Below are 17848 nucleotides of genomic sequence, written 5' to 3'. Positions count from 1 at the left end.
ACAGATCCTTTACTGTAATTTGGCTAAACTTCATCCTAGATTCCTCTCTTTTAGCCTGCTGACACTTGTACTCAGTCTGGCCGAATGTGTCATAAAAATGTTACAGACACCATTTTTTTTAAAGGTTTTCAAGGGAGGCTGATAAGTGCTATGATGACTCAAATGAATGTGGCGTTTTATGTGCTCCATTTCTCCAGCTACAAATTTGGTTGACCTGCAGTTGAGAGATTTATATAACAAATCTAATAAACCGGAATCACTGAGTCATTGGCCCGAGGCTGTTATTTACTCTTATTTACAGTTTTGATAAGGTCGAAGTGAAAAGGTCAGTTTTTGTGGGAGTCTTTCAAACCTCGGCCTGACCTTGTGATGAAGATGAGTAGACTTACCATCGCTCAGAGTTCTCCCAACCATCCCTTAAACATCACGGCCAAGGTGTTTTCAGTTTGGCCTCGAAGCTGTGAAGCTGCGACCGACTGAACTGAGGACGTTCCAGGTGGACATTCTAAAAATATCTCAGGGCAGGTGGGGTTAATAGCTGTTCGTCCAACCTTAGAGTGGAGTTTGCTGCATTTTGTGGACATAGTGATAGTCTGTTGGCTATTTCCAGAGTGTGAGTGACCTTTAACTTAATACTGTACTTTAATGCTGTACTATTTCTTCACAGCTCAGACACTCCACAACGGCGGAGCTCCTCCTACTCTGATAACATTTCTCATGCATGTCAGTGTGTAGTGACAGCTCCAGGTAAGTGAGTCATCAGCCGCCTGGCGCTGCTCACTTTTTTTCTGACTTATACCACTCAATCTATGCATGCTACTGCTGGGCAGCCTCACCTCCCTTCTCTCTTTCTGTCCACCTTTCATATGTGTAACAGGTTTTCTATTTATTATGGCAGCCTTGATGATGGACAACAGCAGTCAAGTGGGAAACCATCTGTTTCACAGCTTGCTGATGGTCTGTTTAACATGATTGTCTTGTCTCTTAGAACTCAACTCTTTCAACAGATATTTTCTTAAAAGGAGACATTTGAGCATAATTGTGACTAAAAAAGCTTGGGAATTATTTCTGGCTGGATTAGTTTGATAGTCAGGAATACACAAAAGAAGGGAAAAAAAACTAATTTGATGCCATTTTGACTGCTGTAGGGGAGTTGAGACGATAATAAGGAATTCTATCGCTGTTCCTAAGGGACACCGTGAATATAACAGTGGTTGTTCTTTTAAATGCCAGGGCATGGCTTCCATGTACATAAATGTCTGTGTGAGGTGAATTTCATTATATGCCCAGCTCTGTAAAAGGTCCATGCAGATTCTAATGATTCCATGTCAGCCATTATTTCCAAAGATGCGTAACGGAGTGAAACACACATTTCATTCAGTTCACTAGGTTCACACGTTACGAAATGTTGATAAAATTCAGATTTGGTGATGATCTGATTTGCAAGTTCACGTTCATAACGGCAACAACCCCTCTCAAGCAGCATGTGCAGGCACCAGATACCTGTAAACGATTCATTTGTATCAACAACAAAACAAATGTCACATTTGCAAGACCATATTAAATTGGGAGATTTTATTGGGGCAGGATATAAGCCACTATGAAAGCGATCATGGCTATAAATGGTGTGTTTTAGACCCAGAGGGCAGAAAAGACTTGCCCAGCTTATATGTGTAAAATAGATTTATAGATTTCAATGGATCAGTAGTTTAATACATTTATAAAAGTTTATTTACAAGGGGTTTTTATATGTTCAAAATGTGGGTGTATGCGCGTGTATATCTAAAAGAAAAAAAAAATTATATATATATATATATATATAATATAATTTATTTATTTACTGGTTAACGTTGTTATGCTCTGTACAAGGATTTTGACATGCCTAGAATGAATCAATGAACGAAATGGAAATTAAATGAAAGATTAAGGAGGAGAAGATTGACTTTTTGCAGCTCACCGTGTGGGAATATGCAAAGTGTGAAAATTTCAAGACAGTGTATGTAAAAAACGTCTGAAACTTTCTAAGACATACATGGATCAATAACATAACCCTTTTGTTTTTATTGATAACATTTCAGAACGTACAGACTTCTGATCCTTTATCGGAGCCAAACATGGAGAAGCAGCATCCAACCTTTATGCTCCACAGATGAGGAACAAGCTTCCAGAAAACTGCAGGAATGCTGAAACCCTTTCTTCGTTTAAACCAAGGTTAAAAAGTCATTTGTTAACAGCTGCCATTGGCTAAATTATTCAAAACCTTTTGAATTTAGATTTAAACTTTTAATTTCAGTACTAAATTGTAACTCTCGCTTCAGTCTAACTTTCCTTTATTCTGCTACTGTACTGTAACTTTTTTTCTCCTCTTCACTTTTCATGTAAAGCACCTTGAATTGCCTTGTTGCGGAAATTTGCTATACAAATAAACTAGCCTTGCCTTATCTTCAGTAAACCCATGACAAAATCATATTGTTTATCATTGTGGTCTTTAATCTCCCATTTGACTGGTAAATGTATTAGTCGATGCAGCTAAAATTCAAAATTCATCGACTAAAATTTAGATTCTTTAATTAATTAATTGAATTGAATTGAATCGGGAGGAAAGTACCAAGTTCTAAAGATGGGGTTTTCAGAGCACACCTCTTTCACAGGTAATAGTCTATATTTGGACACCCCCTTGTTTTTGCTATTATGGATTAGCCCAACCCACTGACGACACTATTGTAAAGTAGGAGGAAAAGGTCCGGTGATTTTTTGAACTCTGTCATGTCAAAAACATCTGCAGTGTTGCAGAAGTTCATAAAAATAGACGATGGAAAAAAAGTTGAATGCAAACTTTGCAAGCAACACTTTGGATATCACAGCTCCACATCACCTGAAAACGGTAAGCCAACTTGCCCCGTCCCGTTTTGACAATATCAGAATTAATTGTTTTGTAACTGAAGGCGCATCCGCCCGCAACAGTAGCGGTGGTTGTTAATTATCTCACTCTGATCCAGCTTTGTGCTGCTAACGCAACTAGCGTCATCTTTGCTCGCTCTTTCTCTCTCTCTCTCTCTTTCTCTGTCTGCGCATGTCTGTTTGTAGCTGTGGTAGGAGAGTGTTGTTTTATTATACTGTATTCGGATTTTCATTTGAGTCTCACCAAAATAGGAGTTAGTCCCACTGTATTTGAAACAGAAAAAAAATACTTGCAGCCACGTGTAGAGTTTGAAATGACAGTGTGGGTCAATTATTAAAACATGGCAAAACAATTGTTTATAAACAATATTGCTCCTATTAATTTTGACAGTATGTAATTAATTTCAGTTCAAAACATTAGATCAAAAACTATTTAATATATAGCTAATCGTCGTCGAAAATAGCCAATTAGTCAAATTTTAGTCGAAATTTGAGGGCTTCAGTCGACCAAGAATATCTTTGGTTGATTACAGCCCTAGTTCCCACAATGGGGCAGCATTTCTCATGAGGCATGCAAAACTCGGCACAACACCCGTGCAGGTCAACGTTGCCAACAGTGCATCCGTTTAGATAAAAAGCTGCATGTATTGTGATGTGTTCTTTATCATTCTTGCTGCATGGCCACATATACAGTACCATATTTACTATATATTTGGTCTAGGATCACATAATAAAGGGAGCCAATTCGGATACAAAATGCAAATGGCCAATCCAATTTTTCCGTCCACACAGCCCTGACCAAAATCAGATGTAGGTCACATCAACTGCAGAAGTCCAATAGAGGTCACTTCAGGCACAGAGTGTGAATGCAGGCCAAGACTGGTGAAACATAAAAACTGGTCTGCCAAGTTCAGTAACGTGTGATGGTACACACCTACACGCCATATTACGCTGAAAAATGTTTTAAACACATGTAAACTGTTACATTTGTGGTCTGGGGAAACCTACAGAAAACATGGGACCTCCCCACTTCCAGGGCCAAGGAAGTAACAGAGCAGAAATCCAAGCGAAACAAAAACAAATGCTTCCAAACTAAATATTACCTCAAACTCAAGACGAAGTTGTAAACTAAACATGGCTAATCAAGTCGTTTGAGACTGTACATTTCAAGCAATTTATCTTAAAAAAAAAAAAAAGAATGTTGAAGTGTTGGGAGTGGCAGAAGGGAAGATCTTTTGATTCTAAAAGGTTGCTGGTCCAAAACCCAGGAGGAAGTCCAATCACAGAGCTCCACCTGTTCCAGCTCACACGCTCTCAATCGCCCTCCCTCTCACACACAAGCACACAGAGGAGAGGAAGAAAAACAAAAACACAACCACAGCAACACGAAAGACCTGCAGGCATAACAAAAGTATAAGGAATGGGATATAAAGTTGCTGTCAGAATATAAACATAATCCATTACCATGATTAGTTCTAAACAGCACTGACGTTCTTGTTGCAAAATAAATAAATTATTTGCATTCTTTCATCTAAAGAATTATGCATTTTTCATTTTAAGTGACTGCAAATACCAGTGTGTACACATGCCATTAAGCAGCTTTAACACTTACTGCTGCAGAAAATGTGTGAAAAGGAAAAGTACAGTTCTTCGTCAAAGAGAACAAGGCAAAAGTGAAAAATAAACAGTTTTTTTTTTTTTTTTTTACCGAAGTCAGAATACTGTTAGAAAAATATCCCCCCAAAAAACAGGCTTGTTATATTGAAATAATATCAGTAAATCTGTTCATATTCCACAATGATTTAGTCCATGTTTCTCCATTTCAGTATTATTCATTTCAGTTCTCCTTTCCTGGGGACTCAGTATTTTTGCAATTTAAATATATCCTGTTAGATTTAATGGACCAGTCAAGCACGGAAATTTTCCGAATGATTAGAAGTGCTGAAGGTAAGGATTTTTTAAGGACAACATATCCTATAGGGGCCGCATTCATGAAAACTGTTAACATGTCATTTTTCATTACACACATTTTCGAAGGCAGAAATATGTACATGCATTCTTTTTGTCAGATTTATTAAGCCGTTCATATACTGTAGATGGGTCTTGGAAATCTCGGTCATTGTGGAATTGCACGCAGATGCAGCAGCCTCATGTGCTTTTGTGCTGCAGCTAAGTCGACATGACAATGAGTGTATCGGCAAAGAAGAAGCTCAATTTTACTAGTTAGGAAGCTGAAATGCTTGTCAGTAAAGAAGAGACTGGGGAATCTGTTTTATCTGGTGTCTCAGATCTGGAATCAAGAATGGAGAATGAACTGGTGAAAGAAGAAAAATAACAGAAGCGAGCAACTATAAATTCAGGGCAAAGGATTTTGCAGAGGGAAAAAGACATGGTTGTATTACAAATGAGAGAGCCTCCTGGCTATGAACGAAGGACTGGTAACCTCTGCTTTTTCTGCAGCTAAAACGGCATTGTTATATTTGCTGGAGATGATCAGACAGGTGACAGAGATTTATAGGGGGAGTTTTGGTATGTTGTCTTATTTCTCAAACAGCTGCTAGAGAATCTAAAGAAGCAAATGAACTAACTATCATCTGCCAATAGAAAATCATAGTGAACTCAAAAAATGTTTTCTCTTTTTAAAGTTGCATTAGTGAAGTATTCTGACACCATCAGAGCAGCCGTGCAAATTGTATGCTTGCCAGTTGCTTTGTAAAGCACTTACAATTTAGGCAACGTTTAGGAATTTGGGGATTTTAGTTTTAGTTTGGGCGTCCCTATTATAGGAGGTTAAGAGGCTTTTACGACACTGTCCAAGATTTAGTTTTGTTCTGTCTCTTAAAAAAGACACGATTTTTGGCTGTCTCAGAGGGAAGAAGGCCATTCTGAGAGAATTGTGGAAATATCCGTCACTGCAGGACCAGATAAGCGGTCTGGCATCGTTCAGTGTGAGTGAGGCCACACCCCCTGTCACGCTGGTCTGGTGACCAATGACTGCAGGGTTTCATTTTCTGACCTTGCCTGTAAATCCTTAGACTGACTAGCCAATCAAAATGCAACCCAGTGTAATTTCTTAAATTTTTTTTTTTTAAAACAGCATTAAAGAAACTAAGCTTATGAGTCAACACTATGAAGGCATTGAAGGTTGTCTAACATCTGCAGCCTGAGACACATCATGATGTACTACGTTGTCTTTTTAAACCTGACATCCAAAGTTGGTCTCTCCTCCTGAAGCATAACCGGAAACACTTTCTCCTTCGACACTTATCTTTTAAAGCATTTCAGCATATATAAAGGTGACTACAAAGTTGCTAATTTTCTCTTTTTGTTAAATACTACTGCACATACTGAGGACATGACCTACATCCCTTTACATCAGGTCGTAGGGGTCATGTCGACATAAGAGGCCGTCGTCATACAGTCTGTGTACACCGTTCTCGGCGTCCCAAGACTAAGCAGATCCAAATTGTACAGTGTGAGATGTAAACATCTTATAAGACTGCCAAAACCGTGCAGTCTGCAGAATCCTTTACTCGGCCCCGCTCTTATTTTCTCTTCCGTCAGCCTCTTCGTTGCCTCTGCTATGACATTCACTGTAGGGCTTGGAGCTAATTTCAGGAAACTGTTGACGTGTTACATATTGCCATAAAGCAAAACACATTTGAGATCCATTTTTGCAAACAAGCTTAAACCTAGAAGGAAACAATTATTCCTGAAAGTGACACTGAAAATTATATCTTAATGTGAAGAAAATTATAAAATGGGAAGCTAATTTCAGGATAATAGGAAACTAATCAATAACAATAATAAAAAGAAACATATACTATTCTAGTGAAATTATCTTATGTTAAAACATTTTTAATTGTTGCCTTTTAGCCTTTTCCACATCACCATATGAGGATCAAACTGCTCCACGAACCATACATGGACTAACTGTGTTAGGTGCAGCCACTTCTAGGGGCCACAGGGTCATTGACCCCTGCCGAAATATGATTTCCCCCCGAAGTGCCCCTGTCCTGTCACATAACTGTCCTTTTGTCGGAGAACAATCATCAGATTTTAGGTGAATCAACCTCATAGGCTTGAAACAAGGCAATTAGACTTCCTTTTCATGGTTCTTGAAGATACTCGACCTGTATGCCATGGATGGGGCTGGACTAGCCAGGACTGGACTGGACTGCATGTACACAGTACAGTGCCGTGAGGAGTGCATGGATCTTTACATCAGAAAAACAAACAAAACTCCACAAATCCATGACATAAGGAGAGCCAGTTCATCAGTGGGTTTGATACATTTGATAGAGTAAAAGAAGTCATGTATGTCAAACAGAACAAAACAGTAAACAGAGGAGAAGGCCTGAGCGTTGAATCTCTTACCCAGGCAGTTTCACTTTGATTCAAGGAATTCCACTTGCCTTGATCCAAACTTTTGAGGACGATGATGAGGTTTTGTGGAATCTCCACGTTGGTTGTAAATGAGTGAAAGAACATTTTATATGCTGTCACTCAACTCAAGTCTGACAAACATTTAATAGCAGCTGGATATCAGTTCACAACCAGCCAGATAGCTCCCATCTCGATACCAAGTGGTCTATTTTGGTAAAGAGTGGGCTTGGGATTGAAATGGGAAAATGGCAAGAGTCATTTATGGTTTCAGAGTTATGGCTCCTAAATAAAAAGAGTGTCTGTGCCAAAAATACTGAGCCAGTAAGGGATCCGAGTGGGCTAAATGTGCCAAGAAGAGGGGAGGGGGAGATCTTTGGGTTGTTTTATGAAGGGAGCTCCAAAATAGGCTCCACATGGTAAAATTAAGCAGTTGGGCCCACCTAAAACCCAGGTAGATCCCACTCAAGAGTTCATATAGGCAAACATAAGTAGGGTTGCTATGGAACTTGGACACAAACTCATGTGGGATGCATAGTTGCATATTTTTATTTATATGGGTCCCATTAGGGACCCACATATAAATACTGGTGGTATGAACATCATTGGCTATTTCTCCCCATAAATCTAACGTTGATCTTGGTGAAAATCCTATTGTGCCACTGGTTAGATGCACACATTCTTACTAGCCACTTTTGCTTAGTAAAAAAAACAGTTTGTGTATTCAAAAAGCCACACAAACATTGTGTTTAGGCATCATTTGTGCATCTGGCTCCAGGTGTGATGTCGGCCTTTGTATGAACCACCATGTAGTCTAATGGTAATTAATGTACCTTAAGTGGACTTACTGTTTCCTGATAATGACTTTGTCAGTTTGCCTGTTCCGTGGGATGCCACGGTTGCAACCTTTTGCATTGTTTTAATGTGTGTTATGCTTCATTTTTCATAGCTTTAGTTTTTGCTCAATATTGTCTGTAAATGTGCTGCAATTTTCAAGTCCCAGCACACGTTACATTATGGAGGCTTACGAACACTGAAACTTGTCTGTTCTGGCAACACACTGAGTATGATTGATTTACACCCATCTAATTGACGTAAATTGAAAAATATGGCTTTGAAAAATGTCATCATTCATTTCTAAAACAACAATAATCCCAAACAAATTAAATCATAATATTCATGTGTGAAAATACTTGTCTTCCTACACAGGCCAGATACCTTTCAGTTCTTTGAACGTGATCAGAAATAATTTCATCAAGCCTCAGTAAATTCATTATTTAGCTAATTCATCACTCTAATATGGGAGATGACATCCTTGTATGCAAGACTAACGGTACATGCCACTAGCATCTCAATGAAGCGTGCTTCATTTTGCTTGGCATCCAAATACTTGCTGACTGCATTGACCGTGAGCCATCTTGTGTGGTGAGAGTGTCATGTTGAGAAGCAGGCTCTTCAGGGATTTTTTTTTCTCCCCTCTTTTTTTTTTTTAATCACCAATCGTGATTTCTTCCTGTAGAGTATAGTGATTCATTGTTTGAATGTTAAAATAAAAATCTGAAATGCCACTGAGTTTTGTGTTTTTTGGAGCGTGACAATGTTCTCCAAGCTTCATGTGAGATTTTTCAGTCAACATATTGCATCAGCTGAGAGAACAGGAATGGCCCATTGTGCTACTGGATAAGAAATTCTCATACTTGACACCAAGAACAACATGAGTCTGCCAGACAGATGGGGTGATTCAAGTTAGATAAAAGAATGCAGCTTTCCATGAGTGATGCAAAAGCAGCACTTCCCTTTCCTCTTAAAAAGATCCACTCCTCTGATCTCATGAATATGAGCAACACAACTTTGCAGCACATTCTTCTCCATTTAGTATTCTGCAAGCTGTTTTGTTTGCATCACTGTACACGTGCTCATGTGCAAACGAAACAAAGTCAGTAAAGTGGTAACAACATCTCCGTAAATGATACATTACAGGAAATCTATTTGGAAAAAGAGAATTGCAATTTTTATTTGTATTCATATACAGTATGAACTACAATCTCAGGTATCAATAATTGAACATCATCCTCAGGGAAATTAGTTGAACTCCTTACAAGCACTGTCTTTTTTCATGTTTTTTTTTCTTTTTTTGTTTTTGTTTGTTTTTTTGTCTTTTTTAAACAATTGGAGCACATGTAAAATTATGATCCCAAGATCTTTTTTTTTTTTCCATTAATGTTTTGAAAATATTTTTTGTAGAAATTTAACCTTGTGATGATGAGTCTCTCCAAAAATGAGAGCGAATGTCCCCACAACCCCCCCCCCCCCTCCCCTTCATGGACAGTTGGCAGAATAACACACAATAATTTGATCACCTTGGCTAAGGATTTTGCTCACGAATCAAGCAAATCAAGCTCAGTCTGCTGGTATTTCAAGTCCAACATTCTGCATGTCAGTCTGCATTCAATTCCATTCCAAAGCTCAAATATCGCCCCTCTCCACCCCTGTCACCCCACCCTGCACATAAACCAACCTTCAAAAAAGCAAATATCAATACACAATTATCCCTTTCAATTTCAATAACTCACAACCCCCAAATATATATAGAAAAAAAATCTGAACTTTTTTTTCCACTGTAGCCAGCATTAACATTGAATCATTAAGCCACCAAAAGCATTGAAAAGGAACTGAGCACTTAAAAAAAAGAAAACAGTGAAAAGGGAAAGAATGGTTTACTCACAGACATTGCTATTTTTGTCATTCATAATGCGGTTTTGAAGGGCTGGTGGTGTCTAAGTTGGTGTTTCAGCTGCTCTTGCTCCATTTACAGTTTTATCAGTCTTTGCCAGACATGACCAGTCTTTAAATGCACATTTTGCTTCCATCTCATTTGTTCACCATTCCATTGTTGTACAAGACACACAGATGAGTTTAGGAGACTGCCTGGTAGTTAGATTTTGTTAGGGATATTTATTCAGCATTACGCTGTGGTAGCAGTCCTCCCAGGAATGAGAGTGAAGAAGGCTAAATTTTCATATTATGAGGTGATTCATTATAAATAACTCAAACCGAACCTTTCTTGTCAGAGATGTCATGTGTAGGTCAAATCCCATCAAAACCCGAATTTGTCCGTACAGCTTGCATTAAGTCAGTTTTGTTTTTAATCGACCCCATTTGTGAAATGGCCATTGGTAAATTAAAATATGCTTGTTGCACAGAGACCAAAGTGGAAAGCATGTCTACTTTCTGCACAAGGTCACTGTTTCCATGGCGACTAGCTGATGGCTAGTTTTACCTCCTTATTTCTTATCTATTTTTCCACTTCTCTCCTCTTATATCTGCAATATATCTGTTTGAAGACCCCTCATGATTGTTGTGGCTCTGACCTCCCCACCAACCACCATTCTATCCTTTTCAGGGCTACCTTCCACTTCCTAAAGCCATCCTCTTTGACAGGCTAAATGAAAAAAGCAGCACGTAAACAGACTGGAGGAGAAGCAAGGTTTTGATGGTGTTTAAATGATGCAACATCAAAGTGTCTGGTTTTTTTTTCCTCAAATAAAAATGAGACTGAGCAGGGGTCTCTTAAATATCAAAAGCCTCTACCTCCTTGTTAGATGTTAGGCACAAAGGCTCATAGTGTTTTCTTATCAGCGTCCCTCGGTTAATCTGAAAATGAACTGCTGATATAGATTCATCAGCTATAACCCATTCACCCTTATTTTCTTGCAGGTCCCTAGCTGCCTCAGTGACTATGTAAGCCCTGTCTGGGTTTGTCTGACAGGGTCACACTACATTACGAAGCAGCCTCATTTGCCTTTTTATCTGTTCTAACAGATGGACTATCAGTGCCTGAGCTCGTGTGACCCTGGGGTGATGGCAAGGTAGTGCGACACCAAGCTGACGTAGATCATTACCGGGTTAACAGGGAGGCTACAGACCACAGCCTTACACTACCCTTCATTTTCATAAGCAATATTTTGCCATTGCATGGCACACACCTGTGGATAAAGCTAGAAAGATGAGACATCGCGATGGGTGAGGAAAATGTCTGGGATCAGTGATGGAGAGAAAACATGGAGGACAAAAACAGCGGAGAGAATGCTGGAAGAGTGTTGACTGTGAAAAACGAGAATTCAGAGATGGAAGAAGAGAAGAGGATTATAAAAAACAGGTTGAGTGCAGAGAAACAGGAGGACGAGGAGTGGGAGCAAGACCTTAATCTTAATTAAAGTGAAGGATGTATGGCTGATGTTTAGGAGCCACAGGGGAAATGCACATTTACTCATTTGGCAGCTTTGCTCTGCAGGCATGCTGGTTTCACTCTGATATCATCCAGAGCTGTGTCATTATAAGATATAATCTTATGTGACTGACAGTTTGAATATGATGGTGAGGAAATATCCCCTGTTTTTTGTTTGATGTCTTCCAAGCTTAGTCCATGGTGGACGTGGTCTGACCAATTTGCAAAACAGACTGAAGCAGTCAAAATATAAACTTCAATAAACTACATTATTTTTAGGTTAATCAAAATGTTAGATTAATGATTTTGCAAAACTACCACAAGGACAAAATCTACAATGGTGTCACGAACTGCATTAGCTTCCTTTTACATCCACTTTTAATAAACCATTCTTTCCCTTGTACAGAATTACACAGAGATAGAGAAATAAAATTTGCTAAAAAGCTATCACAAATTGTTTTTCTTCATTTAGCCACTAGACATATTTTAAATAAATAATCTTTGTTTTTGTAAAGACACTTTTTTAAAGTATCACATATCGTCCCTTTGCCAAACACTGATTAAGTGCTGTGATTGACATCAACTGTCAAGTCAACAGCATTTTATTTCTTTTATCTTAATGCTTTGGTCCATAGTATTCCAAGTGCTATATTGGAAATACTCGATATGTAGTCAAATTTAAGATCAGATTTGGGTCTCTTGCACATTGTCTTTTGAGCAGGCTTGAATCAGTAACGGTTCCTGTGTTGCTGAGCTGTGTATGGTACTGAGCATAGGGGGATGGTGGTAAGTGCTCTTATAGGTGTTGTAGTGGTTGTAGTGCTCCAGAGGGGGGAGCGGTATGTGCCTCTCCATAGCAGCAACACCTGCAAGCTCTTCTTCTACAGTAATGACCTCCATCGAGGAGGCAGGGCCATCTGGGTCCTGTTGGTTATGCTGCTTTCTCATTTTGTAGAAAATAACCAGCAGAACAGCAGCCATGAGTGTAATGGCGACGAAGCAGCCAATGATAATCTTGGTTGTTTTCATTACCTCATCCAGGCCATTGAGGGCTCCTTCTATATCCTGATCAGGAACTGTTATGGTGTAAGTCCGCTCTGTGGTCCTTGTTGAAACAGGAGTACCCTTTGTAGTTGATGACAAATGGGGGAAGCCAAAAGGGGGAAGTGGCGTTTGGCTATCAACTTCTGGGGGCTCAATGGTCTCCACAGTGACCGTGGTAAAATAGGTCACCCCATTGTTTTCCATAGAAGTCACATTGAGCACAGCAGAAGCAGAAATATTGCCTGCTGTGTTGCTAACCATGCAGGTATAAGTCCCCGTGTCCTGCATTGTAACACTAGTGAAGTTCAGCGTCCCATCATTGAGTACAGACAAGCGCACCTTATAAGCACCATGAGTGACCAAGGAGCCATTTGGTGTGAGCCAAGAGATAGAGGTCAGGGAGTTTGTGCGACATTTAAGCTCAGCACCCATGCCCTCCGTCACATTCAAGTCACTGGGTGGCTCTACAATAACAGGAACATCACACTGGAAGTAGCTGTGGTCCAGTTCGCCAATGTACCTTCCTTTGAAGACTGAAGGAGCATGGCAACGTGCGCAGCAGCTGGTATTGGCAGGTACTGTCTCCTTAAGCCACCAGCTAAGCCACAGGATATCACAGTTGCAGTTCCAGGGGTTGTGATGGAGGTGCACTCTTTCTAGATGATGCAATGGTGTGAACAGGTCATGTGGTAGAAAGGTCAGATTGTTGTGAGCCAGGTTGAGCTCAACCATCGACTGAAGATCATCGAAGGAATTCCTCTCAATAGTTTGGATCTGTGCATGCATCATCCAAAGCTTCTGAAGATTCACTAACCCCGTAAATGAGCTGGGCTTGACAACAGACAGCTGGTTACCTGACATTTCTAGTTCTTCAAGCCTAACCAAAGGCAAAATATTGGGTATCTCCTTGAGGTTACACATTCCCAGGTTCAGGTAGCGCAGGTTGCTCAGGTCCTTGAAAGCCCCATCAGAAATGTAGGAGAGACGTTTGAGTTCACCTAGATCTAGCCTTCGAAGTGAGGGGACTCGGTTGAAGGCATAAGATGGTATACTTTCAATTGGGTTGTTTCTTAGCCACAATTCCTTCAGCTTGGACAAGTACTCAAATGCTCCATTGGGGATTGTTGTGAGTCGATTATCGAAGAGCTCCAGGGTGTTGAGACTGGCTAGTCCATTAAAAGCCCCAATTTCAATGCTGCGGATGTGATTCTTGCTAAGTTGTAGTATCTCCAGATGGCGCAGATGCTTGAAACTGTCCACCTTGATGACCTGAATCAGGTTATCCTGGAGGTTCAAGTAGCGAGTGTTGGTAGAAATGCCATCTGGGACATCCCGTAGACCACGGCGGGTGCATATGACTTTGCTAAATTGATTACTGCATGAACAGACTGAAGGACAAGTCTGAGCACGAACCAGCCCAGCCACCACCAGGATCTGAAGGGCCAAAAGCAGCACAAAGAGGGGGTTGGATAGTGCCCCCTTCAGCCTACGACCTCTCATTATCTGGGACTGGAGGGAGTAGATCATTGTGTTCAGCATTCATAGTTCATCTGGTGTTTGTGTTCTCTGTAAAAAGAAGAAAAAGAGAGGGAATAATTAGCAACCCCATGAAGCGATGTTGTGAGTCAGTCAGAAGACAGGAATTGGTTTCAGTTATTGAACTGATAACAAAACCATTTACGTGTTTCAGCTTTTTAAAATAAGCAAGTTGCTTCTTTTACATATTTGATTTGATTTAAAATTCAATGTCTTTTAGGATTCAAAATGCTAGTCATTTTAAGCAATAAGCAGTAAGGATTTAGAGATATTAAAACATTACAGTATGTATTGTTTTGGTACCAACATAGAGCTGATCAATAATAATGTTAGATGGCCTTTACCCACGTCAATAGAAAAAATACTGACAAGTGACTTAAATGTTTTATTCATTTTTATTCATTTATACTGTTTTATTCATTACTGTGGCATCGACCCATCCATCTGTCCATCCATCAGCTGTCAAGAGGTAAAAGGGAGGCTGAACTCTCAAAGTTGCTATTCCATAACACAACCATCCATTTATCCATTATCAACACCCTCTTAATCCTGTTCAATTATGAAGAAATGCATGTTTCTACATCGACAGAACTCTTTACCGCCAACAAGCATGTTGCCTCTTTAATTAAACGTGTCTCTTTATTATAAATGACACTTGATGGAAAAGGATAACTGCACAGGAGTCAACACCCCTCTGAAGGTACATTCATACTTATATAAAGTGTTATATCGTTACGCATTGTGGCAGCCATGGGAATATTGCTTTGACCTCATACTTTCAGAAAAGATGGGTTGGAATAACTTTTATAGCACAATAATTTTGCTTAATTTTATGTTATTTAAAGTTTGTTGGTCCCAAAACTTTGTGTAACGCCAATAAATCGATCAGCAGACAAATGGAATTTTCTAAAGCAATTATATCATACATTATTTATTTATTTACTGTGAATTGGAAGCAATTTTAGCTGCATGTGCTTCTTCACCCTATGTCTACTGAAGGTAATATTCCTGTGACTTGAGATTTAAAAAAAAAAAACGAATCGCATGTCGGCTATGTCCCTTACTCGACAGAGGGGCCCCCACAACACGCCAGATCTGTGTTTTTGTGCTGGATTTTCTTCCTGACCCACCCCCGCCGAGTATGGCGAGAACCTCACACAGCCAGGAATCGAACCCGGAGCCTTCTGATTGGGATGTAACTACACCAACCATCAGGCCTCTCATATTTAAAATGTGTCTAAAATTTGTAAAGTTATCGGCATATTGTGAAAATAACAAACAATATAAGTCACTTAACGTTGTAAAGTCTGATAATGACGAGCAGTACTGAAGTACAGTATATCACCATTGACAAGTGTAAAGACCTCTCATATTGTTGTATCATAACTATAGTTATGAAAACTTATCTCCCATATCAAATGACTAACAAACAATGCGCTAGTCTATTATTTTATAGATTATAGATTCCTATACATTACTCTGTGAGGACAACATGTCGAAGAATATGCCTGAATCTGCTGCGGATGAAAATAGTCCAAGAGAATCACACACATCCAGCACAGCCTGTACGTACCTCCCACTCCCACTCTGCAGTGTTATGTTGCTATCACCCCTCATTTTTTCTGCCTTTTAAAAATGGCAACCTACAAATAAATCAATACATGCAGTATAATAAACATGTATATGTAGTGGGAGTATAAAATGTGACAGCGTTGTGTCAAGCTGTGCTGCTAAGTGATTCAGACACCATTCTTCAGTAAGGTTGATGCCTTTGCCAAGAGCAAAGCACTCTTGTCTATCGCAAAAGAACATTAAACTGCCTACTGGGTACGCCGATTTAAATATTCTCCTTGTCTCTTCTTGGCTATTATGACTGAAGTAAACTGTTAATCATCTCTCTCTGTCAACTCACAACCGAGAAGAAACTTGTATATTTTGACAAGTGTTATCTAAACTGTAAAAATTGTTAACTGGAGTGAAAATGCTCTCCGGTGAGGATGAAAGGCTGACTTAATCAGAAAAAATGAGTCTACATGTGGCTTGGTTTTGCAGCAGCCAGGCTGCTACGACGGCCATGATGGAGCGAGGCTGCAGAGAGATGAGCCTGTACACGGGACCGAATGAGGTCTCCCACTGGCTGGAGCTCATCTTGTCTGGCTGGAATTACAACAACCCTGCACTGTCACCGAAAAAAAGATGTCAGACATGGCAAACACACTGATAGTGATTATCTGCTGTCAATAAAGCATTCTTAGCATATATTTCCGCTCTGATGCTTCAAGAGATGGGTTTGCTGATCTAGCAATCTTTAAATAATTTTAGCTTTGGTCAAATACCATATTTATCATGCAGTTCAAGTGAATACATTTTTTTTACAGCACAATATGCCTCATTACACACAGAAATAATACATATATTGGAAAGGAAACGAAAAAGCTTCCTCTTTTCATGCAACACTGCATGGATTAATTTCATCCAGCCATGTTGAACGTGAGAGCTCCTGAAAGCAGTAGCTGCTTACATTCAAAATCCTGCCAGCAACACAAAAACACACCCACCCTCACGTTTCAGCTGCTGCACCAGAAGCCACGAGCTTTGTGTCTGACAGCGCTGTTATTTGCCAAATTCATTTGTTGTAATGAGTTCGCTGGAAAAGTGCAAGGTGAACATATGTTTTTAATCAAGGTGCACAAGAAGACTGTGAGATTCCAGAGGGTTTCAATTATAATGTCAGATGATTAAAGCCTAGTGTGCAGCAATTGAAGGTGGCATGTAAATTGAACATTCCTGCACAGGCATCATCCAAGAAAACAAACAAAAAAAAAAATCCTAACAACATATAAATGTCTTTCCATCATGAAAGTGAGCAGCCTAAGACTTGGCAGAAAATAATCTATTTTGCTGCCTTGTTGTATGATTATGACAAGAAAAGCTTAAAACTCCTCCACACAAATCAAACTGATAAATCTCTGAGGATGAAACAACGAGCACAAAAATGTTGCATTATAAAGTGACTTGCTTGGCAGTGACATTTTGACTTTGATATTCATTTAAGCTTGTCAGTATATTAGCATTCCCCCTCAGGATCTTAATGGGGATTTTGGGGAATTTGGATTCTTTTTGTATACAAGAGGATCACTTCAAACCAAAAATTAATTCCTGAATTTGCATTTGCAGATTCTGACAAAATAGTTTCAAGTTCAGTATATGGTATTCAAATGTTTGTCACAACATTATAATATTGATGTTATGGTTCAAACTGGATATAATCAGCATTTAAATATACTCTATATATGCTATATTAATGCTCAGTTCACATTTCTACAGTATTGCTTAAACACAGAGTTATAGACAATTAGTAAAATCACTAATTAGTGCAGAATTTTTGAAGTGGAAAAGTATGAGATTTCAAAAATGTAAATAAATAAATGAGATTACTGTTCATTTGCAGTTAACTACAAGAGTTTGAAATTGATAAAGTGGGTTAAGTATGAAGTGATATGAAGTCTGGCAAAGCCCTCACAATGGTGACTGAATAAGCCCACGGGCACCAAGAAGGCTGTCTGATGAGCTGAAAATCATCTTGCTAATTCGTTCAAAACATTACTGATTCATTACATTTGCATATGTTTGTCGCATGTCTTCTTTTTAACCTTGTTTGCGCTGATGCTGTAACCTCACAGGCCATCTGCGTTTTTCCAGACCCGGCTGCCGACAAGAGCTTCAGCGATCGAGAGACTTGTTATCTATCTGTAT

At 39.3% G+C, this 17848-nt stretch overlaps 1 protein-coding gene across 1 annotated transcript in view; it reads right to left on the bottom strand.

Annotated features, from left to right (window-relative positions):
- Positions 1 to 9620: 9620 nt before the first annotated feature.
- Positions 9621 to 17848, bottom strand: part of lrrc4cb (leucine rich repeat containing 4C, genome duplicate b) — a 67159-nt gene continuing 58931 nt past the window's right edge. Inside the window, exon 2 of the mRNA XM_061709196.1 lies at positions 9621 to 14122. Within this exon, the coding sequence (XP_061565180.1) occupies positions 12197 to 14095 (1899 nt within the window). The 5' untranslated portion in view covers positions 14096 to 14122 and the 3' untranslated portion in view covers positions 9621 to 12196. The remainder of the gene's footprint in view (positions 14123 to 17848) is intronic.

Source organism: Cololabis saira, chromosome 2, assembly GCF_033807715.1.
Source record: "Cololabis saira isolate AMF1-May2022 chromosome 2, fColSai1.1, whole genome shotgun sequence".
Taxonomy (NCBI): Eukaryota; Metazoa; Chordata; class Actinopteri; order Beloniformes; family Belonidae; genus Cololabis; species Cololabis saira.
Note: the sequence above shows the minus strand (reverse complement) of the source record. Positions and strands in the feature narration are given on the sequence as shown.